General features: G+C 47.5%; 1 protein-coding gene across 2 annotated transcripts in view; it reads right to left on the bottom strand.

Annotated features, from left to right (window-relative positions):
• The window catches only part of Lonrf3 (LON peptidase N-terminal domain and ring finger 3), a 39,533-nt gene extending 28,053 nt beyond the window's left edge, over nt 1–11,480 (bottom strand). For both annotated transcript variants that reach the window (XM_013122802.3, XM_005083136.4), the window contains exons 1-3: nt 10,473–11,480; nt 7,657–7,775; nt 3,843–3,965 (exon numbers count right to left, since the gene is read on the bottom strand). In XM_013122802.3, coding sequence (XP_012978256.1) covers nt 3,843–3,965; nt 7,657–7,775; nt 10,473–11,310 — 1,080 coding nt within the window. In that variant the 5' untranslated portion in view covers nt 11,311–11,480. The remainder of the gene's footprint in view (nt 1–3,842; nt 3,966–7,656; nt 7,776–10,472) is intronic.
• Between the last annotated feature and the right edge of the window lie 4,456 nt (nt 11,481–15,936).

Here is a 15,936-nt window from a genome sequence, read left to right as displayed (position 1 = left end):
CTGGGTTCAAAGAAGGCATGGCAGATACCTTTGTTACTTAGTCAAGGTTAAGAGCCACCTCTATGGTGCCACCATTCTGCAGAAATACCCACAATGGGGCTTTTAAATCTATCTGAACCAAAAGAGACATAGAGGTTAAGTCAGAAGAGATGCCTCGTGTACTGGTTAGTTTTTTGTCACGTTGATACAAACTAGGTCATCCTGGGAGGAGGATGCTTAAATTGAGAGAATGTCTGTATCAGACTGGCCTATAGGCAAGTTTGTGCAGGTATTTCTTGATTAATGATTAATGTAGGAGGGACTAGCACACTGTGGGTGGTGCCACCCCTGGACAGGTGTTACCAGTGTGTATGAGAAAGGATGCTGGATGTGACCCTGAGACGCAAGCCAGTAAGCAGATTCCACTGTGGTCTCTGCTTGAGTTCCTACCTCCAAGTTCCTGCCTTGATTAAGTTCCTGCTACAACTTCCCTCAGTGACAGACTGTGACCTGGGATGTGTAAGGTAAACAAACTCTCTCTCCTAAGCTGCTTTGGATCACGGTGTTTATCACAGCAATAGAAAAGCAAACTAGAACACCTCAGTTGAAGAATGCAAAGTCAAGCCTACAATAACTCAATGGGCAGAGAAGTCCACAAATGTACACTGGGTTCCTTGCTGCTGTTTTCTCTGTTTTTATTCCCCATCATAGCTCCTGGATTTTAATCCCTTCAGAGCTGGGAACCTGAGTAATTAAATGTTAAGAACACAGAGCTCAGACTTCCTCTCCCCTTCCAAGCCTCTTCCTCTTCCTGATCATCTACAGAAAATGTCAGCTTAAGTTCAAGTACCCAGAGGCATACAGATTCACTTCCAGTTGGATACACTGATAAAGGAGAAGGGAGTAGAGCAAAGGGGGTCGAGGAGTCAAAGATAAGCATTTGAGTGCAGGCTGCACCATTGGCTGTCCGCATTCTTGCTTCAGTTCTCCCCTATGCCATCAGAGGTTAGGGACCATATAAAAATATGTATGCATCTATCTATCTACCCATCTGCACGTGTGTGTGTGTGAGAGAGAGAGAGAGAGAGAGAGAGAGAGACCAAGAGAGAGAGAGACCAAGAGAGAGAGAGAGAGAGACCAGAGAGAGAGAGAGAGAGAGAGACCAAGAGAGAGAGAGAGAGAGAGAGAGAGAGAGAGAGAGAGAGAGAGAGAGAGAGAGAGAGAGAGAGACAGACCACGAGGGAGGACATGTCAATGGGCTTCTACAATACACTCAAATGCTTATCACCTAGTAGACCCTGCCATGTTTGGAGACCCACTAGACAATGCAATGCCCTACACTGTTGTTCAGTCTACATAGTCAGAAGTGTCAGTTTAGCAAGAGAATTTGAAAGAATGCTAAACTCAAAGTTTGCTTTATTTTCTTCCTTCTTCTCTGAAGTTTCTTCAAGATGTTCCTTCGTGCAACCGCACTTACCCAGCACAGAAGCCCACTCAGGCTTAAAGTTCAGCTCAAGTGCTGCCTTGCCTCAATATTGCCATCTCTCTGATCCCACCTGTCCTTTCACATTCTCTATAGACAATGACACTGAAACTTAAACCATCTTACTGTGCACTGGAAGTGTGTCACAAAAGCCTTTCTGTCCAGCCAGACATAAATGCCTAATAAATATACATCACACTCGCAGATATAATGAAGACATTTATAGATCCTAGGGACCAAGAAGAAATCCAGCTCTCAGGTGCCTCAAATCCTCAGAAATATGCTTATATTCCCGTGCATTGCTAAAACCCATACTTTCCAGGTATAAGTTGACAAAAGTGGGAAGGTACACAGTGCCCAGGGTCATAAATATAATCTTTCAGAGTTAACTCATTCCTAGGAATCAATGTTGGTTCTTAGAAGTCCCACTCAGGGACCCAAAAGGATATATCCACTTCTGAGATAGTCTCCCTGGGGATGGCTGTATAGCACCCAGTTCAAGGTTGAAAAGACAGAGGATAGCATGAGGAAAAGGAAGTCAGGAGTCAGAATCAAAAGAAACAAGGCAGAAATAATACAGTAGTTCCCTTATTAGCTTTACTACCTGAGATCTCTCTGTAGGCCTTCTCAATGGTTTTGAAAACACAAGTTAGGGTTGGCTTTCAGTGAGAATAATCATTCCACATTAATGAAAGTCAATTCTGATGTAATTTTAGCCTTAAAAAGCCCCAACTAGGTCAAGAAGAAAGGGGGTGGTCCAGAAACTGTAGTTGAAATAAAACATAGAGCTGTGGGTTCTGAGGAGGCTTATTAATACCTAGTGCATCTGGACCATTTGTCAAATGTTTAGCCATAAAACTGAATAACCCAGTGAATACATACATTGAGGCCTCTCAGTGTGTTTAAATGCTGTTATAGCTCCATAACAGGCAGCAGAAATTTGTCTCCAGATTCTTATATTAATTTCAGAATTTTGTAACACTTATCTTAAACACACATTCACTTGTATTGCCGGGCATTCATAGTAACCACTAAAATTTGCAAGTTCCATGAGGAACTTAGGCCTTCTGTGTCTTTCATCAGACAAGTATAGAAATGACAACAGCCCATCCTTAAAAGCAAACTGGAGAGAGGTTAGTTCAACTCATGATACCAGAACCTCTTGGGCCACCTGAGGAATGAATGAAAGAAAGGCATGTGGCCTCAAGCACGTCACTGAGCCTTTGATCCCTCATTTAACTGTCTTGTCTATAACATGGGGAGAAATAACAGTGAGGTTCTGGGAACTAAATGGAACCTTCTGCAGAAAGTACAAACCAAGTGACTGGCACATAGGCAATGCTCAGGTAATGCTGTACCATGGACTGACTATACTTAAGTTTTAGGAAAGATCCATAGATTGCTGATAATTCTGCCTGAACCATGCCCTTTTCAATAAAACACACACAAACCAGGTCAAAATTTTTCCAGTCAGCACATTCCATGACAGCATCAGAAAATTCAGAGTCCAGCCTCTGCCAACCTTACTAGTTTTGCTAAATATTCCATTCTAGAGTCTTCAGAGACCAGTTTTGTCTCTTGCGCACTTTCTTCCTCCCTTTCCCTGTCAAACCATCACACATGAGGAAGAGGGCTTGCGGCCTGGTGTTGAATAGTGCATGGGGACAGGAAAAGAATACAATCACAGACTGTCAGCACCCAACTTCCAGACACCAGAAGACTATATTAGAATAAATGACAAAGCCCATCAAATGAGGATACTTGACCCTTCAATTCGGTTCTTAGTATTTCTCATGATATTTGTTTTACAACTACATTCTCCTGGGACCCAGTAGTTGGAAGAACTAATTAGATTGTTTCATAATGGATTCTGACTTGCATTTGTGAGATACTGGGTTTAGTTTTCTAGCAGAAGAGGTGAAGATTTGAGTTCTGTATGTGGCAAGCAATGTGGAGAGCATCAGCGTCCTTTCCCAGGAGCTGTCCTCCATGTGTGACTGGTGAAATGTGTGATTCTGCCGAAGCAAAGTTATAAAGCTGCAAGCAGCCCCCACTCCCTAGTCCTGATCTCTCTTCAACAAGCCTTCATCCCCAGGTTAGCTTACTTGGTTTAGTTTGGTTTATATACCACTGATTTCAAGCCAAAGTATTCATCACTGGCTCCTACAAAAAAAAGTAGGATCTGCCAATTTGATAGTACATACCAGAACGGCAGGGCTTCTGGGCAATCAGTTGGCATCTCTCTCATGCCCCTTAAACCCATAGAACCACCCACTCAGGATCACAAATATTGAAAAGGGTTGCATCTTCATCCTTCTCCCTAGAGAAGACAGAGTGGTGGGGGTCCACTAGGCAGCTGACCCTGAGTCACTCAACTCACCCTTTGAGCTTCGGTTCTGGCTTTCTTGTTCTTTCCATCAAGGGACACACAGTAGAGAAATTCTCTGAGTGCTTCCTCCACCTTGCCTAGGGTGGCTAAAGCTTGTGCTTTTCTGAAGTGTGCCTGGAAGAAAACATTAGCAGTCAATCACATCCTAGTAACCTTCTTAACGTAGCTACTATTAACAGCTATTTCTGAGTACCTATCGAGCAGTCATTAGTGGGTGGAGTATTGTCAAAAGGCTTTGATTTTCATCCCAGTAACAATGGCAAGCTATTCTGAAGATCATTTTAAAGACAACAAAAGGGGAACCGGAGAAATAACTGGACCAACATACAACAGCCAGAAAGCTGTGAAGTCCAAGTTTAAACCTGAGACTGATAATATACAAAGTGCATATTCTTAGCCTCTGTGCTTACTACCTCCTCTCCACCCCACAACTGAAGATCACAAACATGTCAGAGCTTCCATGTAACCACAGACTACAATAGCTCAGTTTTCAATGTTCATCCAGAGATGACTTGCTCTTTGAACTGGTCTGGAAGACTGGTGTCCTGAGGGTGCCAATTGCTTTTAGAGAGGTCTCAGAGACAGACTATGGCTCCTCTCTGATCTCAAAGGTTATTAGCAGCAATCTAGAACTGGACCTATGGCCTCAGGACTTCCAGGGCACTCTTCTCAAAAGCAGACCACCTTCCAGAAGTCTGAACAGTGAGTGAGCCAGTACTTTTGCTTCTGGAAACTGAGCTGTCTTTTCCTCTACAGCTGCACATTTTACAGATATAAGGAAGTTTTATGACCTTAGAATTCAAACCCAAGTGCTGATGTGTAGAGATATATTATTTATGATTTATTAAAGCTTGCCTGAGAAAGCGAGGTCAGCTTCAAGGTATAGAGGTCAGGTGGTGGTGATACACACCTTTAATCCCAGCAACCATAGAGTTGGGTGGTGGTGGTACACACCTTTAATCCCAGCAACCATAGAGTTGGGTGGTGGTGGTACACACCTTTAATGCTAGGACTCGGGATTAAGAGGCAGATGATTTCTGAGTCCAAGGCCACCCAGATCTACACACCATTGAGTCAGTCCTAGAGAAACAGTTCACACAAAGATGATCTCAGCACCTGGGATCACATGCCTTTAATCCCAGCACTAGGGAGGTTTATAAGACAGGAGCAAGGTCTCAGTATGAGGCATCCATTCTCCAGCTACGCTGAGGAGAGGCAGCAGGATCAGCCCTTTCAGCCTGAGGTAGCAGTAAGAGCTAGTGGCCCCCTACTTTGATTTTCTGTTCTTCAGCTTGAAGCTTGAACCCCAATATCTGTCTCTGGGTCTTTTATTTTTCGTATTACAGTGTGAACTAAATTCTTTCGAAGGGCCTGAGCAGCATCCTGAGGGGGACAAGAAAGCAAAAAGGAGTACAGTGCTCCCTTCTCCTTGTGCCGAGTATGAATGAAAAGGCCCAGGTGTCACTTGTCAGGCGGTCCTCTGCCTCCTCTTCTAACATAAGTCGGCGTGGTGTCAGGGCCTGGCTAGAAGCTGCTTTCTTGAGCAGTGGCCACAGCCACAAATCTCTTGGGGACTTCTATCCACGCACTCACTTCTTTCTGGATCCTAATCTTGGCTGCCACACTCCCTTGTTGCTCCTGCCAAAGAGTAGCCTTCTGGAGAAAGGCTAGCAGGACGTTGCAGAGCAGCTTTAGGGAGATAAGTGCTGGAAAACTGGAGAGGTCTCTGGGTTCCCGGTAACCAACTCAGCAGCAACTCAGAAACCCCACTTTCTCGGGGTGGTCAGCTTACCCCACTGCTAACTGTACTGCCAGCAAGCTGCACTGGATGACATTAAGCCCTGGATAGATGGGTGAAATTGGGCTGCCTGTTGGATTTGCTCCTTTATGGCATTTCACCCAAAGAGTAGTGGGAAATTCAAAAATCAGTGTCGAGGTATATGCATTAGACCCTTTTAGCCACCAAGACAGTAGAGTTCTCTGAACTTTCCCTTTCTCTCAACTGTAGGAAAATGAAACCCCTGCCAAGTACTTGCACCAATTTTTCCTTCATGGGAGAAACCTCTTTCCTCATTGCATCTAGAATGTGTTTCTCAGTCCTCTTCCCATCATAGTATCTAGATTTAGTTTTTCAGTGAAAAAAAAGCTACAAGAGAAGCCCCTCTTGCCCCAAGGCAGCTCCCTGGCTTGCATGTTAGACAGCCTGTCCCCATGGCAATTTAAAGCATTGGTGCCTTGTATTAAGCTGTAAATGTGTTCCTTGGGAAAGAGAACACACTGATACATCACTATCCATGAAAAATCTCTCAAGAAAGACCAATGAGATTTACTCTAATTACTATAGGCTCCCTGTAATACTCCAGGCTGGCCCCAAACTCATGATCTTCCTTGGATTACAGGCTCATGTCACCATGCCCAACTTCATAAGGCCTTATCTGAAGTTCCTAGATCTGAAAAACTTCTAATGATCCAATGTTTTCATAGGTTTAGCATCAAAATGCATTAGGCAGCAACATCAGAACTAAACTGATGTAAACTGTTTTGTAGTATTTCTTCTATTCGGTGTGATTTTTGCATGTAAATTGCTGCAGAGAGTGTATTTAATTAGACCAACTGGGAAGCTGTCTGGAAATTATTGAAGGTATTGCTTAGACTAAGGTCTTTCTACCGTCAGAATCATTCTGGATTCATAGCACACCTGTTCCCATGAGATTCAGATAGGCACAGTGACTCTGGTCTAAGACACTGCTTTTCTCACCCTCGGGTTGTACACAGAGGACCTTAACCAAGATCCTGTAATGTTTATAGCTTGCAGAATGTTCCATTTGTCATCCTCACCTTTGACCCTTATGCATACCTGTGAAACAATCATGGCAGATAGCAAGAGCGACATTTAACAAATAAGCGCACTTGTGTGTCAAAGAGTGTAACCACTTCCCCCTGGTCACACTTTGCAAACACTGAGGTGCAGACCCTGTTCTAATCTTCTACACAAAATACAGACACGTGGAGGAGGTTGGTCCTGACGCCAAGCAAAGATGCAGAAATTGGTACTTTGTATTCAAGTATGCCCTGTCTTGATGTCTACCCTGTCTTTCTTCTCTCCTATGTGACCTAGATTTTGGGGGGGCGTATACATACTGACATATCAAATGACTGTATTATTGATTCAAAATGGCACAACCATTGTGCCAATATGAAGATCTCCTTAAGGAAAGCCGTTTAAGCTCTCAGGAAGCCTGGGTATCACTAGACATTCTTAATGACCAGGGCAGCAATATGTTTCTCAGATTCCTCTCCCTATTATCCCCAGAAAATTATAAGAGCGATGATGATGGTGGTGGTGATAGCAAACAGTTATATAATGTTACGTGCATCGTTTCAAGCATCTTCCCTACATGATCTTGTATAATCCCTACAACAACACTATTTAGTATTGCTTTGAATAAAAGCATATTATATCCGAAGGAATTAGACACAGAAAAATGAACTAATTTTCCCAAGACCATACAGCTAAGAAATGTTGCAGAGCTGGGACATGAAGTCTGGCTACTGATTCCATAGTTTGAAAAACTACGAAGACAAGGCTATCCTGAAGGTCACCAATTGAAGGCAGACTTGTTGGGATCCTTTGCAGACTTAGCCATCCCTTTACCAAGGGATGCCCTGCACTGTCCAACTCATTCAGAGAGCCTTCTTCCTGTTCTGCCCAGGCTCTACCATCTCGTGCCCCAGAGGGCCAGCCCTTTCTGCCTATCCCTTTCTGCAGTATGGCCCCTTCCCATCCCTCTTGTCCCACACTCACCTTAAAACCCATTGGCCGAAGTTTACATGCTATTTCTGCATCATGCAGTGCGTCCTCATGAGACTCCAAGGTGAAATAAATTTGAGACCGATTGCTGTAAAGCAAATGGTCATTTGGAGCTGCCAAAATGAAAAAAAAAGCCCTCATTAATGGCCCCCAGCACAAGCATATGATAAGTTCTGTATGAGGATGGATCCTGAGGAAATCAAAGGTACCTAAGTTCTTTCTACTGGATCCAAGAGGTTAAGCATCATTTCCAGTCCTAATATTGTCCGGACTTTAACACCCTAGCTTCTCCGTGCAAAGTCGTGATGCTGCCTTCCTATTTAAAGTGGGTTCTAGGAGGTGCGGTGTCCATGATGCATTAGAAACTCACATAGAGGAAACCCTAACACTGTTCTGCCAGATGAACAATGCACACCATCAGAAAAGAATGAAGCCAGGGAAGAGAGAAAGGCAGCCAGATGTGACCCCTATTTGGACACCCAACAAAACAAGTTCATGTTAGTCTTCTAGGTGGGATTGCCAGTGGCATTAACCCCAACCCCCCTCTCCCCAGTGGCCAGTGCATATGAAGATTTCCTGGAGGAAACAGATAGGCATTTTTAAGGTCCATCCTCCCATCGATGACCAAATGAGTAAGTACCTTGACAAGGCTTTTTAGGAGTCTTAGTCTCACCATCACTGAATCACTAAACCAGCCATTCTTCAGATAGGGCAAACAAGGCCAATGAAATGAAGTGATAGAAGTCACACAGCTGGCTAGAGTCAATGCTAGTTGAAGTTAAAGTTTTGAGGCTTGCGTGGAGGGAAGGTCCTTTTCCTGAGTGTGGGCACCAGCCATTTCCAGGATATATATAGTCTGTTGGAGAGGCCCCCTTTCCTCTTAGAAGGGTGAAGGTGGTGTCGACATGTTTGCCCTGACTGCTCTGAGGAGATTAAGAAAAGCATAGGAAAGGTCCCGCTGAGGACAGTGGTGACACTGATAAAGGAGGAATGTAGAAAGGAGCTTTCCTGTCCAGCCTTGGGGAATGGATACAAGGAATACAGCTTCTCTCAGAATTCCACACTTAAGTGGCCAGAACCTATTTCGTTCATATTGCTGCATTCTTCCTGAAATGCTGGGCTGCTGCTTCTACTGTCTGAAACAGGCTGTGAGGTCTACCTCTACCCCATCCCTCAGGAGTAGGCTCAGGGGGAGGACCTGGGTGCCCATTATTTCCTCTTGACTTTAGCATAGACTTTACAGTCTTCTCTGCCGCTTTTCGGAAGCACAAATCAGCAGCCCACAGCCTGCTTTGTGTAGGCACAGACAGGATATGTGTTGTGAGTAGATTTGTGTCCTCCAGTTATCACATCCAGTCAGCCCTGGTTTTGCTCCCTCCAACATAACCTGTTGCTGGCTTGAGTGGGATTCAACTTGTCCCTCTTCCATCCATCAGAGATGCCCTAGGAAGCCCTAGGATCCCACAGCCCTGTCTGCTTAGCCCCGCTGCTTCCTCCCCAGCACGATTCTCTGGACACCTGGACACCGTGCCCCGCCTGCATGTAGAGGTGCTGACACCAGCTTGTGGTTCCCAGGCCACTTCCTGGGTCTAAGTGGGAGGAGGTAGGCGGAGCAAACAGGTCCCAGGGAGAACTCTTGTGCTCCAGTCCAGGAGAGATGTGGGACTCACTGCCCGGGTTGCCCTTGAAGCCATAAAGCCCACCCTACCTCTTCAGGCAACTCGTGGAAAAGGTAGACAGAAGAATGCCCCCTTTGTAGACAGCCCCTTATTTCCTTGGGAATCCGGAGAAGTTGCCTGGTCCTGCTGCCCATTGGATTAGAGGGGTCAAAGGGTTTGATGTCAGGGCACAGACTGTCTGACTGTGGCGGGTGGAAGGGGGGGCAAGTGCATCTATTTCAGCCAAGGATCGTGTGATAGGAAGCAGTGACAATGAGTCACAGGGCAGCGGGGAGCGAGTCCCCCCTTCCGCCCCCCGCACACGCTCGCGGGATGGTTTCCGAGGAGAGCGTGGCCCACTTCGGTTACCTCAGCGTTACACAATCCCCGCCTGCCCGCCTGCCCGCCCGCCCGCCCGCCCGCGCGGAGGAGGGGCCGCCGGCCCGGGCGGATCGAGGTCCTTATGCAACCAGTGATCTCCTGACCTAATTCCAGGCCGGACCCACCCCACAGGGAGCCGCGGCCCCGGAAGGGACAACTCCCAGAGACGGGAGCCGCGGAGTCCGGCGCCGGCGGGCCACCTCTGGTTGGCAAAAGCCAGGAGGACCGCGCGGGAGTTTGAGAAATAGTGCCAAGTTCTTCTCTTGGCAGGGAAGGTACCGGCAGGTGTAAGACGGAGCTCTGAAGTGTCCAGGAAAGATAAATAGAGATGGTGACACTGAGCAAGACAGAAACAATGACAAAGAGGAGAAGAAACACACAAAACGAGAGGAATGGAACGAAACAGATAGAAACTGGGACCAGAAGACATAAAAACACTAAAGCAAGCAGGAGATACGCAAAAGGACAAAAAAGCAATAGAACCAGAGACTGAGTGAGGCTCAGCCAAAGAAAGCTAAAGTAGAGAAGCCAAACTCCTAGAAATGTCCCTCCTCCTCATCCTCCTTCTCCTCCTTCTCCTCCTCCTCCTCCTCTTGGGCCACAGCCATCACCCCCACCCCCAACCTCACCCCACCCCCATCCTCCACCCCCGCGCGCGCACCCAACTCTGCCCTGGTCCATCCCCCATCTTGCAGCTGGGTTCATTCTCCCGCCCCCTCGCGTCGTGACCAAGCCCTCACGGCCCGCCCGGTAGCGGCGCGGAGGACTCACCCAGCCTAACTGCCTCGTTGTATTTGAGCAGAGCTGCCTCCACCTGGTGCTCACGATACAGCCGGTTGCCCTCGTGCCGGAGTTGCGACGCCCGCGCCGGGCCGGGGAACAACTTGCCCAGAAGGCCGCTGAGTACCACGTTGACTCGCAGTTGCATTGGCGCCGGCGGCCCAGCCCGTCGTGTCCCGCGTGCCCTCCCACTGGGCACCATGAGAGCCGAGAGCTTGACCCCGCACAGCGCGCAGCGCCGATCGGCGGCCCGCCCACGTTCCAGGCACAGTTTACAAAAGGTGTGGCCGCACCACAAGGACACGGGGTCTGAGAGAAATCCGTGACACTTCCGGCACTTAAAGCCATCCCATACCTCGGGGGCCACGGCTGCAGCCTCCCCTGCTTCTTCCACGGCCACCTTGCAGCAGGTTGGGGTGCTGCTCTCATCCGAGGGAGCTGGCGCCACCGGCTCCTTTTGCGGGACGCTCTCAGCCAGGCAGCGCACCAGCTGCTCCAGCTGCTCAGCCACTAGCTGCTGCCTCTCGGAGAGCTGTCGGTACACCTCGAGGGCTTCCCGAAGGCGCCCCCCGGATGCCAAGGCATCAGCCTGTGTGAGCAGGACTTTGCACTCTGGCGGCGTCGAGGTCCCCAAAGGCTGTGCTTGCTCCAGCTCTTGCGTCGGGGGAGGTTCAGAGCCCTCGGGAGACGCCTCTGGGTGGGCCGCAGAGTCTCCTCCGGTCACTGATGCCACCCGTTCTTCCGGCTCCGCCAGCTCCGCCAGTTCTAAGTTGTTGCTGCCGAGCTCGGCGGGCAAGCTCAACATCTGTGCAGACTGAAACGAATCCATAGAGAGAGGGACCTGAGGAGGTTGTGGGGAGGGGGATCGTCTAGGAACAGGGAACTAGCTGGAAGGAGCGGCAGCTGGAAGCGATATGCACTGCCGTGAACGCGGGATAGCAGTGCGCCCGGCTCTGCCTCGCCTCCTGGAGCTCCATGCCGGCTGCCCCGCGCCGCCTAATAACTGTCTTGTCTCAGCAAAGTGTTATATAAAACGTCACCACGTGACGCCCCACCACGCTGCTCATTGGCCGGCAGCGGGGAAATTGTTACAAAACCAGACAGTTTTGTAACAGCGTTGCGCTTGCTTCTTTTGGCTTAGTGTTTCTTGGCTTCTTTTTTGAGGTTGTTTGTGTTTACTCTTTATTTCCCACCCGCGACTTGGATCCTTTTGGACCGGGGAGAGGAACGCAACCTCTTCTTCCATGCTTTTCCATCTTGAAACTCTGTCCCATCCCACCTCTAAAGTAGCCAGCAAACAGGTCCACTCCGCCAATGCTTGCTAGAGTCCCCTGCCCCGAGAAGCCAGTCCCAATAGGTTCCAGGCACAGGCTCCCCTCCAGAGGGCGATGGCTGCGGTATGTGCACGGAATGGGTAGCTGAGGGGCACCAAAGAAGCCCTCACCCTTTGTTCCCTAGAAGAGCCCTGAGTACCTCCAATTGAAGCTCCTGAGTTTCCTGGGGGAATTCCCTCACAGAGAGTTAGGGCAGTTTCCGGAGAGCTCTTTGTTTCCCACTTAGGCTGCGAATCCCGAGCAGCGAGTCCAACAGATGAAAAAAAGTTGGGCAGCCCGTGCTGTGCCCAGCCGTGCAGCAGGGGAAACACAAAGATCCAGACTGCTGAGTGGGACACAAGGGAGGTGCCCTCCAGTCCTCCTCTTTTTCTCCCCTAACTCCGAAAGGGAACCAGTGCTGGAGCTAGCCCGGAGATTCGCGGGCCCCAGGACCCAGAGTCCAGATGGGCACACCCTCGAGAGCTGAGTTTGTTGAGTTTGGTGGACACTGGGGGCGTAAGAGAGTAGCGGGTGGAAGATATGGGCCCAAGGCAGAGCAAATCCAGAAGAAAGTCAGAGAATTCAGGTACAGTCGAGCTACCCAACAGCCCACTGGTTCATTAAGAGCTGACTTCTGGCAGCAGTGCCTCACCATAGGGGTTGCACCCTTGGGCTAGGCTGGACTTGGGCGGGCGAGGGTGGGGTCTCAACCAGGCGAACTTTTTAAAACGCCAGACTGGTTACAAACCACACAGAAGTTTACTGGTGGTCCCCCCGCATTTCAGACAAGAGCCATGAACAAAATGAACGGACAGGTTTCCATATATAAAGGAATAAATACCACCTTTCAGGGCCGGTTGTGCTACTCCAAGCAGAAAGACAGATTTCAGGCTTGCTTTCAAATGGAACTCCTCCTCCAGTGCCTAGCGGTCCTGGACAGTGTTCAAAGTAAGATTCACAGCAAAGTGCCACCAAGTTGGCTCCTGCTGTGGCCATTTACCTGGGGAACTTTGGTCAATAGCATCTAAACTCGTTATTTTTGCTTCTAAACAAATGTCTGGGATGGTTTTAGGTGGGTTGAAATCATGTTTCAGAGCTGCGATGTTAGACTCTGTCCCAGCACTGAGGTCCTTAATCCAGAGTAAGCCACCAAACATCAAGGTCCCAGAAATTAAGTACAGATCCAGTGCAGGACTGTAAGAGGGAGACAAGAGAAGTGAAGGAAGGCAGTTTACACACTAAAAGAGAGCAAAAGATGAAAGTGGGCTTGGGATCCAACCAGGAAGGCAGGATCAACATAGGAAAGCTTGGTCTAGTCTTAGCTTTGTCATGATTTGCTGTCAAACAGACCCTGAACAAATCCTTGGGATCCTAAGGTTTCCTCCAGCCCTAACCTTGAGTGATCTTGCTCCTAAAACCAGATTTTAGGTGTTAAATGCCGAATCCTAAATAACTGTATCATATACCATAGAGGGGAGCAGGCAGATGCTTGGAGACCATTCACCAGCAGCAAATGCTGCCCTCTATCAGAGTCCAGCCTGAGCTAGATTTTGAAGATAGGGAGGCCATAAGGAGACTGGCCAGGAGATGGAGGAGGTGGAGACATGTCAGCAGCTAAGAAGCTGCAGCTTCTGGTGGCTTGTTGTCTGGGATCAGGATACTCCTTTCACCCCTTAATTTACTCTACTGTCAAATGGGATTTCCAGAACTAGTTCTATGCCTACCACCTGTGGCATATAAGGAAGTTATATGTATAACTGTCCTTCCGATGAGGAAGGACAATCTTGTAGGGCTCAAAGAGATTCATATTAAAGGATCCATGCCACCAGTAGCAATGAGCCCTCTTAATTTAAAAGTATTATCCTTTTGACATCTCCAAAACATTATCCTAGATTGTTTTCCAAAGATAGGGATGGGAGTGTGCCTTGCTTCTCAGACCACTCTGTCAAGTAAGCTCCTTGACTTTTTATTCCTCTTTAACCTACTGGTGACTGTGAAACAAAGATGTCAGACAGGCTGGGCAAAGGGTGACAGTCCTACAAACATGAAGATGTCCTGTCCATGGGAGACCTTTTCACACCTTCATGTACACGACATTGACTGTGGATTTGGTTAGGAATGTTTCTGCTTGTCAGGACTCTGGTGCAAAAGGCAGCTGCACCATACCAGACTCCACAGAAGAGGTTTACATTGTGGTCCATTGTAGTAGACTATACCCAGTGAGAATTCTACTGAATGCTGGGAAAACTACCACAGCACATTCCTTCTTTAAGTTAAACAAACACTAGTCTCATATACATTTGTGGATCAAGTCTCCTACTGAAAATAACTACTTCCATGCTCTTAATAATAACTGGGGGATCCCTGGAGGGTAGGTGGAGGGAGTTGGCAGCATTTTCTTTTCAGATACACACGTCCCCACTGAAAGATCATAGTCTATTTTGTTAAGATTGCACATAGTTAAAATGACTTGGGAAGAGAGCAAGAATTGAAAGACTTCTCATTTCTAATGGCTATGAGAAAAGTGTTCCAGTTAGGCTCCAAGGAACCTTCCTGGGTCACAGAGGGAAGAGTAAACAGGACTGGACCTCAGTTTTCCTCAGTCAAGACAGTATTATATCCACCTCATTTATGTAGTGAGTGAGCTTAAGATACAATTTCATTAATGATGTCTCTTTAAAACCAGCAGTTGAGTCGTGGACTTTTTCATTCACTTTCAGATATTTATCTTGAGTATCACCTATGTAGCAGAACCTACTCTAGGTACTGTAAGTAACCCTTAGCTCCCAGGTGATTCTTTATGGACACGAGCACATCTTTCCCCCGTGTCTGCGTACCGACTTTCTGTGTAAACTAGATGCTCCATGTAGGAAAAACAAAGCAAAACAACAACACCCCCCCCCCAAAAAAAACTGAGTGCCTTGTGTCGTTCTTGTCCTCAGAACACATTAGTTGAACAGGTTTTACCAATACAATAATGAGCATTTCAGTCTAGATTGGAAACATACGGAGGGGCAGGCAGCAATCCAGCTGAACGAACCTCTGCACCAGCTCATTCATAAAAGACCAGAATAGGCATGTAGAGAGTAAATGATTGACATTCCTGGGATGGAAGAGTCTCAAGACATGGATGAGAAGCGAGCAGCTTTCTCCTCTCCACACACACAATGCAAAGAACCTTTGCCAAATCACATACTTTGCCCTCTACCCAAGTTTTTCATTTCAGAACCTGGGATCGATTTTCACTCTTTAAAGGCATTCACACTTACCTATGAGAAAAAGACTGCCCATTGCTATGCAGAATAGCCCAAACCCAGCACTAACATGAAGTTTATTTATCATTCCTGGTTTCACAGAGATGAGGAAATTAAATGCCAGAGAAAGCTAGCGACTTACTACAAGCCACAATGGGAGTTTAGGACACAGCCAGGATTAGAAGCCAGGGCTTCTGTCTCTATGAGGATTTTCCCATGTGATCATTTTGCTTCCAAAGGACACGGTGCATCTGTCCAAATAAGTAAGAAATTATGTCAGATTTCCCATCTACAAGACTTCCATCAGTTCAACTAATATGCACTGAATATTCACTGTGTGCTAACGAAGCTGGCATTTTGAAGCGATAATAATAGGCTATGTTGTACACAACTCCCTACATTCCAGTGGCTCCCTGAGGAAATGAGAAGCGAAGATCTGAAGCAGTTAAGGGAAGACAACAGGCAGCATGCCATAAATGCCAAGACTGGAGGAATAGTGTGTTTATGGGAAAACTCAAAGACAACAGACTGTGGCACCTCCCATTTCACAAAGAAGGTGCCTGTCAGCTCCGTGTCAGGGGCTTTGAACAGCTGCCTCTCAACTCAAGGGGGCTCCCTGGGCCAGGTTCCCTGGGGAGAGGAGGGAACATTCCAAGCTGAGTTGGTCAAGCCCTGAGGCATTCTTTTTTTTTGTGATGCTGGGGGATTTAACCCAGGGCCTTCCACAAGCTCAGCGGGTGCTCTAACATTGTGCTATACTCTTAGCTACTCTTAGCTCAAGCATTTGTAGTTAAAGTTCTCCAGGAGACAGTGAGGCTCCAATTGATCTAGTGTTCACCTGTGGGAATGATGAGGTAGGTTCCAATTTCTCCCCTTCATCCTCAGTAT

Source organism: Mesocricetus auratus, unplaced genomic scaffold (assembly GCF_017639785.1).
Source record: "Mesocricetus auratus isolate SY011 unplaced genomic scaffold, BCM_Maur_2.0 Super-Scaffold_100003, whole genome shotgun sequence".
NCBI lineage: Eukaryota > Metazoa > Chordata > Mammalia > Rodentia > Cricetidae > Mesocricetus > Mesocricetus auratus.
Note: the sequence above shows the minus strand (reverse complement) of the source record. Positions and strands in the feature narration are given on the sequence as shown.